The 15164-nt window shown below is 47.2% G+C and overlaps 1 protein-coding gene across 2 annotated transcripts in view; it reads right to left on the bottom strand.

The window, feature by feature from the left end:
* The window catches only part of TNKS (tankyrase), a 138303-nt gene extending 123465 nt beyond the window's left edge, over positions 1-14838 (bottom strand). For both annotated transcript variants that reach the window (XM_069978117.1, XM_069978118.1), the window contains exons 1-2: positions 14086-14838; positions 1031-1255 (exon numbers count right to left, since the gene is read on the bottom strand). In XM_069978117.1, the coding sequence (XP_069834218.1) occupies positions 1031-1255; positions 14086-14656 (796 nt within the window). In that variant the 5' untranslated portion in view covers positions 14657-14838. The remainder of the gene's footprint in view (positions 1-1030; positions 1256-14085) is intronic.
* Positions 14839-15164: the final 326 nt, after the last annotated feature.

Here is a 15164-nt window from a genome sequence, read left to right as displayed (position 1 = left end):
AATATTTATCAAACATGGTGTAAAGTGAAACTGGCTCAGTTGTCCCCAGCAACCAATCAGATTCCACCTTTCATTCCTCACAGACTCTTTGGAAAATGAAAGGTGGAATCTGATTGGTTGCTAGGGGCAACTGAGCCAGTTTCACTTTACATCATGTTTGATAAATCTCTCCCACATGTATTTAAAATTTCTCTCTTATCCTGTTAAAGGGGTAGTGCGGCGCTCAACAATTATTCACAAAATAACACACATTACAAAGTAATACAACTTTGTAATGTATGTTATGTGTGTGAATGGCCGCCTTCCCCGTGTTCCCCCCCACCCATGCTAGACCCGGAAGTGTGGTGCATTATACTCACCACTTACGCATGTGTGACTTTTTTTTATTACTTTTGGTTTAAATTTTTGTGGATTTGATGTGATCAAAAATCAGCAGTTGTAACCTAGTCAGTTTTAGACAGCTGCATTTAAATGATGAATTAGCCTGGCACAGCGATCAGCCAAGTGCTGGAAGCAGGCAGGAAACGCCCAGTAGAGAACAGGGTCACATCGTGACCCCCTCTATTTCTTATAAATAGTGCAGGAAGGGGTTAAAGGGAATCTGTCAGCTGTAATTTACATTCCAAACTGCTGAAACTGTTACATAGCTGTTAGGACCAGAAGACACATGGTATCTTTCATATATCTGTCTGTGCTTCTATACCGTATAAAAATGTTTTTATTCTCCTGTGCAAAGAGTCAAAGAGGCTTTCCAAAGCTCCTGATCTGCTGCAGGCTGTAACATTTTCTTACTTCTCCCTCTCGTACTGTGCTGCTAGGGACTTCGCTTCCAGGTCAATCATGACACCCAGACCCGAAAGCAGGAACACAGCAGGAACATAGTAGTACAATACCATCAGCAGAGCCAAGGTGGTAAGTGCACGTTTTTAATCACCCCGTTCCCTGGCATAAAGTTAAGCCTGACATGACATTGCAACCCAGTTGCCATGACGTTATGTTCTAGACCACCCATGTCAAAGTTTTTACTCACCTATACAGACATCAATCTTTCCTTTAATTGCCGCTTCGTGTAGAGGAGTGTAGTTCCAATTGTCTCTGGCATTGGGGTCTGCACCTTGGCATAACAGAAGGGTCACAACTTCAGCATGACCAAAGGAGCATGCATTGTGCAGAGGAATAAGACCGCCATCATCTCTAGCATGAACATTCGCTCCTGTCTGCAGCAGATGCTCCACAACATCTTTCCTTCCAAACCCTGGAGACAGATTCAAAATAAAAAAGGAGAGGAAAAAAAGGTGACATTTAGTTTACCAATATCCCAGTAGTAAAGTATTCTATTAAAAAAATAAAAATAAAAAAAACACATTCACCTAGGCTTCCTTCACCTCACATGCCTGGCCAATCACAAAGTAACACCTAATACTATGCCATGGCACAGCGCTGAGGACGGAACAGACTGGCACCGGCACTGTACTAGTCGGATGACTTACATGGTACAATAATATAGATGGCATGGAGTTAACTCCAGAAGAAATGGAGAAGCGACTGGCAATACAAGAGGTGGGATACTGTTAAAACATAACTTTTAATCGTCCATGGTAAAACTCCAAGTGCAGTGAAACTAGACCTAAGTGTTTCGCGCAGTTTCGTTTAATCACGGTCTGGTTAGAAAAGCGCAAAAAAAAAAACAAACAAAAACCCCACAGATTAACCCCTTAATGACGGAGCCAATTTTCGTTTAGCATTTCCGTTTTTTCCTCCTCGTGTTTAAAACGCCATAGCACTTATATTTTTTCCCCTACAGACCTACATGAGTCCTTAATTTTTTGCGCCACAAATTTTACTTTGTAATAGCGACATTTTTGCATAAAATACGCTGCAAAACCCGGAAAAAAATTATATGCGTGGTGAAGTTGTTTTTTTTTTTTCGTTTTTACAACGTTCGGCCTATGGTAAAACTTAAAACCCTACAGACCTACATGAGCCCTTATTTTTTGCGCCACAAATTTTATTTTGTAATAGCAGACTTTATTTTTGCATAAAATACGCTGCGAAACCAGAAAAAACTCACGTTATATAAGTTCTTTAAGTCGGCATGTTTAAAACTATATGCAACTTCCAAAACTTTTATATTATATAATGGCTTTAAAAAAAAAAAAAAAAAAAAAAAAAAAAAAAAAACACTTTTACAGACAATAAACGTTCCTTAAAATTGGTCGATGACCATGCTTATAACACCTATATCCTATGGTCTATGGGGCTGTGTGAGATGTCATTTGTGGCGCCATGATGTGTTCTTTCTATCGGTACCTTGATTGCACATATGCGACTTTTTGATCAATTTTTATTATAAGGTTTCTGGATTTGATGCGACCAAAAATGCTCAATTTTGCACTTTGGCGTTTTTTTGTGCTTACGCTGTTTACTGCGCCAGATCAGGAATGGGATAATTTATTAGTTTGAGCGATTACGCACACGGCGATACCAAACATGTTTATTTATTTTTATTTAAATTATGGGAAAAGAGGGCAATTCAGACTTTTGTTAAGGGAGGGTTTGTTTTTTTTAAATTTGGGGGACTTCTAATATAGCTATTCCTATTCCTATGAGGGACCAGTTTAGTATGCTTTATACAGCACCGATCAATGAGATCAGTGCTCTAATGGTCTGGCCTGCTGCAGACCAGACCAATAGAATACCGAGCTGGGATCAGCGTTATTCCGATGAGGAGTCCCAGGGCGGTAAGATGAAGGGATCTCCCCTCCGCGATCGCATCGAGGGGGGCCCATTAGACAAAGGGAAGGCTGCACAGAAGACTTTCAAATGCAGCGGTCATGTTTGACAGCTGCATTTAACGGTCTTAATTAGCGGGAGCGGCGATCAGCTGTGCCCGCTAATATCCGCGGTCCCAGGCTGCAGATAGCACCCGGGATCGCGACCCCCTTCTGAACTCCCCTAGTGACGAGATGGTGTTAGTCCGTTTTTAAGGGGTTACTTGAGTAGAGGAGAAACACTAGTTTAGGTAGTGCTGTGTGTAGAAAAGACCCTAGAGGACTGCAAGATGAGCCTGCCTGCTTCCTCTAGAGCACACGTGTCAAACTCAGGCCCTCCAGCTGTTACAAAACTACAATTCCCATCATGCCTGGACAACCAAAGCTTCAGCTGTCTAGGCATGATGGTATTTGTAGTTTTGCAACAGCTGGAGGGACGGAGTTTGACACCCCTACTCTAGAGTGTCCATACTGTGCCTGAATGGTGAATCAAGACTTCCCTCTCATCTCTGACCACCCATAGAATTATGGGTAGGCATCTCTTTAGATCTTACTATGTACAAAGTGCTGCCTCCTGAATGTAATCTTCTAATGCCTCACTTTAGTTTGTGCTTCTCAGCAGTAGATCCCTGCTTGGACCTCAGGCTTTTGTGATGTAACCCCTTCCATACTAGTGATCCAACTGCAGTTTCTTTGATTTTTGTCCACAAACATAGCTTCAAAGATCATGTGATTTCTAGGTTTGTGACGTGGCATGCTTTTATTGGTTGGTCACCACTTATCTGTTTGTTGCACTTGTCTAATAGGACCATGATTAAGTGCAACTGCGGGATACGCGTAGGTCTAGTCTCACAGAAGCTGGAGTTTTAAGATGAAGGATTGAAAGTTACATCTTAGAGTGCCACATTCCTGACTTTCTTCTATAGTTAACTACATGTTCGTAGCATCTGGCTAACGCTAGAGTCCTGTGCAGTCCCCATTATTATTATTGCTGCTGTAACCAACTTTCACTAGGTGAGCTGTATCACGTTTTTTTTTTGTATCTTGCATACAGATGGCATGTGTGAGGGAGAAGGAAGGGAGTTATTGATGTCCTGAGTTTGGTGCTATGTGAACAAAAATTAAAGAAACTGCAATAGGATAACCAGTATGGAAGGGGTTACATAACAAAAGCCTGAGGTCCAAGCAAGGAACTACTGCTGAGAAACACAAACTAAAGGAAGAAGAGAGACTATTACATTCAGGAGAGTGAACATAGCAAGATCTAAAGAGATGCCTACCCAAAACTCTATAGGTGGTCAGAGATACAGCAACATCTTAATTCACCATTCAGGCACAGTGTGGACCCTATAGAAGAGGCAGACAGACTCATCCTGTAGTAATCTAGGGTCTCTTCTACACACAGCACTACCTGAACCAGTGTTTCTCCATTCCTCTCCTCACTTACCTTCAATAGGTGGTGACTTGAGGATTATAGTTGGAGCATCAGTTATCACCACAGCTGTTTCTGCTACTGTAGTGACATAGACCTCTGTATTGTGGTGGACCCTATGTGGCTTAGTACTCCTTTTTCTCATGCCAATATATATTCTAGTGATAAGTACACACGTCAATGATAAGCCTTTACTAGCATAATTCATGTAATTTTGCTTGTTCACCACCATGCAATATCAATAAACACACAGAGCACTTGGTGGCCACATTCCAGCCAGTCATACAGATCCCATAGACAATGAATAAGTCCACCGCATGTCAGAGCCTCGAATAATACAAGATATATGGTTCTGGCCTTGCTAATGCAATGACTCGTCTAACACATTACTTGGTGAACAGCTTACTTTCCTAGTGCTTTATTGCAATGTTTTACTATTATCTTATTATATGTGCCTCAAACATAGTTGACAAAATGGGAAATGGTTACGTGTGACCACTGCCTTCCAAAACTTCAGGAGAGGCCTCTGGAATAACCGATGAGCTGTTATCACTGGGGGAAGGGAGTGGTCACACATTTTCCCTGTTGTATTACAAAGTCTCAATGAATGGCCATCCATGTAATAAAAGGAATGGCCTCATTGCTCAGACCAGGCGCCATTGATGCTTAAAGCGCAACTATAATTTCAGTAGCCAAAAAATGAAATTCCTCAAATAAAAAGCCCTCGTGTTACCTTTTAAAAAAAAACCTAAACTGCGTTGATAGTGTGTACGCTCGCTGAGATATCCCCAGTTGTTTGGCTCAGAGGAATAAATGAATTTTTCTCCTGGCTGAGAGAAAGTGGGCGTGGCCTATCCTCATCTCCCTGGCTGGTCCCTCCATTCACTGACCAGCACCTTAGCAGATGTATCCCACATAACAGGATCAGATAGAGCCCCAGCATACAGTATCACAATGTAAGATTAGATACAGAGCCCCAGCAGATGGTATCACACACAGTGGGATTAGATACAGTCATCTGCTCTCATTACACTGTAGGATAATGTCAGCCATGGAGGTGGGGGCACCTGCTGCAGACATCTGATAGTGAGTGTTATATGTACTATGGAAGGACTACAGCTGTGTTGTGCTGGGACTTGTAGTCCTCCCCTCAGTGACTCACCCACTCTCCCTCATGCAGTACATTGAAGCACTGGGTACTTGTGCCTCCATCCAGCTCTTCCCCTGCGCTGCTCCTCACACACAACACCCTCAGCTCTGCTTAGTCACCTCTGTGATGGGAGGGGGGAGAACATGCTGCTAGGAGGGGCGGAGGGGGAGGAGGGTTTGTTTATGTCTCTCTCTGTGTGTCAGGACTGTTATCTGATCCTCCTGTCACAGTCCACACACTCAGGACCATCTGCAGGGAGGGGGCGTGTCCAGCAGGAATGCAGAAATAAGTCAGAGCCAGACAGAGCTTTAAGGGCATAGTCAGCTTTATGTATGTAAAAAACTGTTCATTTTAGGTTATTAATGTATATTGCAAAAAGTCTTATCATGACCTAAGCTAACTGAATGGTCAAAATATTTTATAGTTGCGCTTTAACATCTCCAGGCATATTGGCAGGAACTGTCTTGGATAAGACAAAACCTTTATCAAAGAGCCTTATTACACAGCCCGACATTTGATGCAAGTGAGCACCCATCTGCTAGATTTGCACTTGCTTACCGAGCAATTACATGGCTCATTGATTGCACAGCAAGAGCTGAGTGTATATATATCATTAGCAATGCTTAGTGAAGCCTCTAAACCAGTCTGTGCAGTGACAGGCCTCTCAGCCAACCACTACTAGAGATAGGACAGGACAGCGCCAGTCATTGGCTGAGAGGGCTGTCACTTCAGAGAGCCAGGAGGACATTGGGGAGTGTGTAGAGGTAAGTAATAACTTATTTTCTAAACACTTTCACCAGCTGGAGACCATGCATGACTACTACATGGAGCAATGCGCAGTCAACGGACAATCATTTTTAAACTAGCTAAAAGACAAGATCGTTGTCTTTACCACATGGGACTGAGTCTGTTTGGGCAGATAATCGCCCTGTACCATAGGGCCCTTAGAAAAGACAGCTGTTCCCCAAGACTGATTCCTCCCATCGTACCATAAACATGGACACAAAGAACGCACATATCTTTTCAGTGGCCAGAGGCATACAAGACAATATATGAAGCGTCAGTAATAGTACTGGCATTAGTGTGATTAACCCCAACAAGAAGTCTAAAATAGGAGAACTACAAAATGTGTTTTATCTCCAGCTTATCGTCTCCTTCTTCCCGTAGACAACACATCATCCTTGATGTCACAGGGGGCATGGCTGGATCTAGTCTCCAAGCTCTAGCCCCACTCAGAGATGTCACCACCTCTGACCAGTCTGCATCGCCAGCTCCCTGTCATATACAGTGGTCTCTTAAAAAGCAATGTTAATTGGTTCCAGGGCGACCATTGTATGCGGAGACCGTAACTCTATAGAACACTGGTAATTGGTTCTGAAGGTCCCAAAATATCATGATAAAAAAGAATTCCTTGCATACAGCAGTCAAAAAGAGCTACTGGAAGCTGTAAATTACTGGGGCATTTTCAGGGTCCTGTGCAGATCACACAGGGTCCCAGAAAAATAAAATTAAGCCACCCTCACCTGGTGCCCATAGAAGCAGCTCATTCCAGCCCAGGTAAAGAGCAGTATAGGACATGTAGTATCACACTGTACTGTAGTGAAGCGCTACAAGACAGCCAATCACTGCATGAACTACAGTAATACTGGGGTTTTACCAGTAAAATGGCCACTTTTATTGGTCAATCATCTAGAGATTCACATGTGCAACAGATCCTGATTGTAGTATTGTATGTTGAGTCTGGTCTCAGGTTACAATGATCACTGAACTCAAGGAGATCAGTAAAAAAATTCCAATGGAGTACCCAATCAAGAGTCTCCACTGATGCCCCCAAAAAGTTAAATATGCAAAACAAGAGTCCGTGGAGCCTCGGTTGCGAGTCGCAAAACACGGGATAGCCAGATATCTCTAGCCTGTTGCCATGGGATGCCTCCATGATGGGGAGAACACCACGCCACCCTGAAAGATAGCCCGTTAAGTCCCACTCGGTTGCGAGTATTGGAACATAAATAGGGAAACAACAGGGTGGCCCCTTCTTGTCAACATCTACCTCAAGGTGAGAGTATTGCGATCATGAAAAGGGATTACCAAGGCAGGCATCCATCCACAGACAGCCATTTCGGGGTATTTGCCCCTTGTCAGTGTGGAGCAGGATTCTGGCTGGTTGGGGCAATGAAAAATCAACCAACAAAACACAGCAATCACTGAACTCAAGGAGATTAGTGAAAAAAATCCAAAGTACTCAATCAAGAGTCTCCACTGATGCCCCCCAAAATTTAAATATGCAAAACAAGAGTCTGTGGAGCCTCAGTTGCGAGTCTCAAAACACGGGATAGCCAGATATCTCCTGTTTTGCATACTCATGTTACAATGACTTAGAAAGGAACACTGTACGTTGAAAATATTGTATCCTGAGGGATCACAGTACATGTACACACACCAACAAAACAACTTTTACTGAACTCAGGGAGAACAGCAGAAAAAAAACCCCAATGGAGTACTCAATTACGAGTCTCCACGGATTGTCCCCTACAAAATTTGAGGTGCGAGTCTCAAAACACGGGAATAGCCAGATATCCCTCTCTCCAGAGAAGGAAGCCTGTTGCCAAGGGGTTCCTCCTAGTTGGGAGAGCACCAAATCACCCTAATACGTAGTCCCTCAGGTCCTCACTCTGTTGTGAGCTTTGGGACCTAAATAGGGAAACACCAGGGTGGCCCCTGTGAGTCAAAGTCTAACTCTGTGGAGAATATAACGACATAAGACAAGGGAACCAAGGCAGGCATCCATCCACAGACTGCAGTTTCGGGGTATTTGCCCCTTGTCAGTGTGGAGCAGGAATCCACGGACCCTAATTATATATATATACACATACACACAATCTTTATTGGGACATTTAGTGAGAGTAAGGCCAGGATCACACTTCCACTGGGGCTCTGTTTCAGCACCACAGAACTAAGCTGGACGGTTCTTTCAAGTTCACAACCATCACCACAGCTACTAGTACTAGTTCTAGTACTAGTTCAGAGCAGTCATCTTGTCATAAGAGAGATCACATTATACACAATGTGACTTTAAACCGCCAGGGGGCAATTTCTTCAGTTCCGTTCTCATTCAGCATTTTAGAGAGCGATACCATGGAGGGCTTCTCAATTGTCCACTGGGCAGTGCTCCTTATCCTATGAATCTACTGCTATTACAGAACTACAGAACCTGTCTGCTGAAGGCCATCCTTTAGGCTCACCAGTGATGACTCGGGCCCAGCATTAAACTTTAATCATGACAAACGTTTTAAAAGCTAAGGCCTCATGCACACGTTCTGTATATACGGACAGTGTGCAAAGGAACGGATTATTGGAACTGCCAGCATCATGTAACATTATGATGCCGGGAGCTCTGAAACAGTTGAATCTTTGCACAACTGTACTGACGGTGTGCGGAGTTCCGCTAACCCAATCTTTTGCACACCATTAAAACATACAGACTGTGTACAGAACGTGTGCATGAGGCCTAAATGTATTTTCAAATTAAACTTGTAGAACCACAAAAAAAAATACTAAATGAGGACCAATATGGCACCAAACGCCCAGCGCTATCGTCAATGTAGTGGTGGTACAGTGAAAGGAAATATTCTTACACATGAACACTAATGGTGTGTTTACACAGAGTTATCTGACAGATTTTAGAAGCCAAGGCTTCAAAAATCTGTCAGATAAATCTCTGTGTAAACGCACTATTAGGCTATGTTCACACTACGTAAAAAAAACACGGCCGTATTTGCACAAAACGGTCGTTATATTGCAAATAACGTCCATTGCTTGTGCAAACACAGCCGTTGTTATGGAATACGGCCGTGTTTTTTACGTAGTGTGAACCCGACCTTACCCTGATTTATACGGTAATGTTATAATGCATCAGCTTACGTCCCATCTGCATCACATTTTGGGGCTACACTGCCTGATACATAAATACAGAATGCAGGCCGTGTTTCATCTGCATGTGGCAGCTTTACAATGGGTCCATAACCTAAAACTATGTAGCTATATAGTCGATCACGGGAGAATACAGTGACAGTAAGCAAGCCACTGGTGCATATGCGGTATAACAGGTTCTGGCATCTTGGTGACATGTAGCCATAAGGTTGTTGGGACAGGCAAAACATGGATTTAAGTTTAACTAATCTCACTCATATACATCAATTGTATTTATAGGTCAGTAACCTGTCAAGGAGATACGCTGATGTATACCACAGTGTACTGGCAGCAGATACATTAGGTTTAATGGGGATGTCCAAGAATCAATTTTATTATTATAATTCTGCTCAGAAAACGTCCTCACTCCCCCGCCCACCAATGTCATTCTCACAGAGCCCCAAGCAATGGATAAGGGTTGGCAAGAGGAATTGCCAACTCCGCCAATTAACATGTATAGTGGGACGCTGCAGTGGCCCCCGATTGGTCAACCAGGTAATTCCTTGTGCAGACTATCTCGAAGTTCTGTAGAGCGAGATCGGGGCTCTGTCAGAATGGCAATGTGACCACGAAAATAAGTATAGTTGTTTTTTACCTCTCCACACCAGCCCGAGAAGGATTATATAAAAGAAAAAAAAACACTTTATTGCAGACTCAAAACATAGGGCCCTATTCCACGGGCCCGATCAACAGCGTAAATTAGCGCAAATCTGCTAGATCGGCGCTGGTTTAATGGGCCTATTCCACAGCCCGATGATCGTTTAGCAAGGGCTGCAGGGACATAGTTACCGATGTCCTTGCAGCATACAATACCTAGCAGGGCTTCTCCTCCGCTCCGTCTTTCTCCCCGGGTCCGCAGCGTAGAATCAACACCGGAGCGGCCTGACTGAGCTGTTAGACTGCTTAGCCAATCACTGGCCGTGGCGGTCCCAGCCTGTGATTGGCTGAGCGGTCTGACAGCTCAGTCAGGGGGCACTGAAGCTGATGCTGCGCCATGGGACCCGGGGAGGAAGACAGAGCGGAGGAGAAGCCCTGCTAGAAGTAATGTATGCTGCTTCTCAAATCGTCGGTCGCCCAATGTGCATCGCTATTCCATATAAGAGGCAGGGCCAGCAGCAGCTGCAGTGTGGAAAAGCCAGCATAATCCTGGGGAGAATAGGTAAGTGTAAACTTCATTATTTTCTATATACGCAGCAAGGGGTGCATGGACATTGCCAAATAGATAGATAGATATATCTATCTCATGCATGATTATCGAGCCATGTATGGGCTCAGTAAGCAAGTGATGATCTAGCAGATTGGCGCTCGCTTACAGTGCAATGTCAGGCCATCTAATACGGACAGCCCAGATATAAAAGGTCGGACTAGGGTATCCAGGTCTTATCCCGCTGCCACCCAATTGTATTTAGATATGTCCGATGTTCTGCCGTCTTGTGAAAATACTGGATAAAGATTTATTTACATAACATGGAACCCCCACTTGGTGACAACCCACGGGACATTCATCCTCAACACCTGCTCACTACAGCCACTCTAAGATTTCCTTTACAGGAGCTGAATACTGAGAGTTATGAGACCATTCAAAAACCTGCAAAATACTGTCCATGTATGGACCTTGGAGCTCCTGGCATCATAATTGGTTATGATGTCGAGAGCTCCAAAACTGTTTAAACTTTTGCACTATCGTACTGTACTGCTGTGTCAGTACAGTAGTGAGAAGATTTAAACAGTTTCAGAGCTACAGACATGATAAATTCCAGTGGCGTTGAGGGGACCTGCCAAAATGTTCAGGTTTGTCAACGTAGCCGAACGCTCAGCATTTGATTTCCTGTAGCTGCAGAAGTTGGATGCCGTCCTAGGGCAAATTTCACACCATTTCTGCTACAGATGACTGGTTTGTGGCGCAACTGAAATCCTTCTTTTTGCAAGGCTTACAGAACTTGGAATACCGGTGTAAGAAGTGTGCTGACATCAGCAGAGAGTATGTGGAATAAATGTAAAGTTTCATCTTCCTATCTTGGTTCTTTCTTGGTAGAGCCAAAGACTTATCAGCAGCCCTCGCATAACCCACAGGGCACAAGGATCAGAGTGCTGCTCTCCTGTCAGGCAGGGCACTCCATACTGATCGGTCAGAAGAGAAGAGGTCACTGAAATGACCTTCACAGAATTTTTTTTCAGTTCAGTTTTTTTCAGTCCCAGAGCAGACGCGGTCTTAGAGACATGTCACAAGTTTGATTGTTTCGGGTCTGAGTGTTCAGACTCGTACCGGTGGGGAGATAGAGCGAGAAGAGGACCACTGCAGTACATCCTCTCCCCGCTCTGTGTAGGAAAAAAAAAAAAAGTCATGCTCCATAGACTTACTTTATAAGCTCTACTTTTTTTAAACTCAAAGTGGGAAGCGAAAGAGCTTAGTGACCCTTTAAATTGATCTTCACGAAGGCCGTTTTAGTAAGGGGCTACTTGGCCCTTACTTCTATGAATTTACAGGAGGGCTGATAAGATTGAGACAATCCCTTTAAGCTGCCTCTGATGGCATGTAGGTCATTGGTGGAGCAGCCTACAGTCTGACTGGTTCCCTGTCCCCATTCTGGAGGCATTTATCCTGCCACATGATCATCCACTCACACGACCCTCCGACCCGACAGTCACACACACACACACACACACACACACAGGACCCTCCGACCCGACAGTCAGTCACACACACAGGCCCCTCTGACCTCACAGTCACACACACAGGCCCCTCTGACCTCACAGTCACACACACAGGCCCCTCTGACCTCACAGTCACACACACAGGCCCCTCTGACCTCACAGTCACACACACAGGCCCCTCTGACCTCACAGTCACACACACAGGCCCCTCTGACCTCACAGTCACACACACAGGCCCCTCTGACCTCACAGTCACACACACAGGCCCCTCTGACCTCACAGTCACACACACAGGCCCCTCTGACCTCACAGTCACACACACAGGCCCCTCTGACCTCACAGTCACACACACAGGCCCCTCTGACCTCACAGTCACACACACAGGCCCCTCTGACCTCACAGTCACACACACAGGCCCCTCTGACCTCACAGTCACACACACAGGCCCCTCTGACCTCACAGTCACACACACAGGCCCCTCTGACCTCACAGTCACACACACAGGCCCCTCTGACCTCACAGTCACACACACAGGCCCCTCTGACCTCACAGTCACACACACAGGCCCCTCTGACCTCACAGTCACACACACAGGCCCCTCTGACCTCACAGTCACACACACAGGCCCCTCTGACCTCACAGTCACACACACAGGCCCCTCTGACCTCACAGTCACACACACAGGCCCCTCTGACCTCACAGTCACACACACAGGCCCCTCTGACCTCACAGTCACACACACGCCCCTCTGACCTCACAGTCACACACACACAGGCCCCTCTGACCTCACACACACACAGGCCCCTCTGACCTCACAGTCACACACACACAGGCCCCTCTGACCTCACACACACACAGGCCCCTCTGACCTCACACACACACACACAGGCCCCTCTGACCTCACACACACACACAGGCCCCTCTGACCTCACACACACACAGGCCCCTCTGACCTCACAGTCACACACACACAGGCCCCTCTGACCTCACACACACACAGGCCCCTCTGACCTCACAGTCACACACACACAGGCCCCTCTGACCTCACACACACACAGGCCCCTCTGACCTCACACACACACAGGCCCCTCTGACCTCACAGTCACACACACACAGGCCCCTCTGACCTCACACACACACAGGCCCCTCTGACCTCACAGTCACACACACACAGGCCCCTCTGACCTCACACACACACAGGCCCCTCTGACCTCACAGTCACACACACACAGGCCCCTCTGACCTCACAGTCACACACACACAGGCCCCTCTGACCTCACAGTCACACACACACAGGCCCCTCTGACCTCACAGTCACACACACACAGGCCCCTCTGACCTCACAGTCACACACACACAGGCCCCTCTGACCTCACAGTCACACACACACAGGCCCCTCTGACCTCACAGTCACACACACACAGGCCCCTCTGACCTCACAGTCACACACACACAGGCCCCTCTGACCTCACAGTCACACACACACAGGCCCCTCTGACCTCACAGTCACACACACACAGGCCCCTCTGACCTCACAGTCACACACACAGGCCCCTCTGACCTCACAGTCACACACACAGGCCCCTCTGACCTCACAGTCACACACACAGGCCCCTCTGACCTCACAGTCACACACACAGGCCCCTCTGACGTCACACACACACACATTCCCCTCTGACGTCACACACACACACACACACACACATTCCCCTCTGACGTCACACACACACACACACATTCCCCTCTGACGTCACACACACACACACACATTCCCCTCTGACGTCACACACACACACACATTCCCCTCTGACGTCACACACACACACACATTCCCCTCTGACGTCACACACACACACATTCCCCTCTGACGTCACACACACACACACACACACATTCCCCTCTGACGTCACACACACACACACACACACACACACATTCCCCTCTGACGTCACACACACATTCCCCTCTGACGTCACACACACATTCCCCTCTGACGTCACACACACACACACACACACACATTCCCCTCTGACGTCACACACACACATTCCATCTGACGTCACACACACACATTCCCCTCTGACGTCACACACACATTCCCCTCTGACCTGCAGCGAAGTGGAGCGGGGTGGACTTCCTTCCAGCCATGTCCTTGGCGTTGACATTTCCGGGCTCCAGGAGCCTCCGCACCCGGGACACGTCCCCGTTCCTGCACGCCTCGAACAGCTCCCGGAAGGCTCCGCTGACCGCACTCAGGGGTCCCCCGGGGCCTCCTCCTCCTCCTGCCGCCCCGCTGTCCGGGCTCTCCGCCGGGCTGCCCCCAGAGGACAGGCTGTTACTGGAGGAGGATGAGCTGGAGCTGCCGCTGCTACTCCCGGAGCTGGGAGCCGGAGCTGGAGGAAGAGACGACGAGCTGGGGGACAACATGGCAGCAGCTTCCCCCGGAGGAGGAGAGAGAGGCCTGGGCAGGAAGGCCGGCAGGGGGGTCGCTTCTCCCTCCGGCTGAGAATCCGGGCCCTGGCGCTGGGAGGCTGGAGGCATCTCCGGGCTGCGAGGAGGGGACTGGGGCTCTGAGGAGGCTGCGGGAGGAGGAGGAGAGGAGGACGGGGGAGGCTGCTGCTGCCCGGCTGCCCCGCACACTTGTTGTTGCTGGGAGCGTCTAGAAGGCGCCGCCGCCATTGCACAGCTGGAACGCACGGCCTCCGCTGCCCGGCTCCCCCGGTGTACGGTCACAGGACGGCGGCCTCCTCACTCCCCTCTCCGGTCCACTCCGTGCGGCCTGCAACAATAACCGGGCGCAAGCTCAACCCGTGACGTCGCCGACAGGGGGCGGGGCCAGCGAGGCATAAACAAAAAAATTAGTCCAACATAGTTGCAGTGGGGATCTGGGAGGGGCGGGGTTATGAGAGAGGGCGGGGCTTCTTGTGAGCTAATATGGTAGCCGCAGGTTTCCATTGGATGAAAATATTTCTGGGCGGGTCAAAGCGATGAAAATAGTACTGTGGGTTTCTTTTCTTTTTTTTTTGTTTGAAATATCTTTGTTGACAATATAATCCTGAATCATTATGGTGGAATGTGTAATCACACATATGGGCTTGAGGTGTTAGAGGACTTGTCATTGTGCTTCTGTGGTGACAGATCCTCCCAGTGGTGGAAGAGTTCATGCTGCCCTAGGCACCTTGCCTGC

This window comes from Dendropsophus ebraccatus, chromosome 7, assembly GCF_027789765.1.
Source record: "Dendropsophus ebraccatus isolate aDenEbr1 chromosome 7, aDenEbr1.pat, whole genome shotgun sequence".
NCBI classification, from domain to species: Eukaryota; Metazoa; Chordata; class Amphibia; order Anura; family Hylidae; genus Dendropsophus; species Dendropsophus ebraccatus.
Note: the sequence above shows the minus strand (reverse complement) of the source record. Positions and strands in the feature narration are given on the sequence as shown.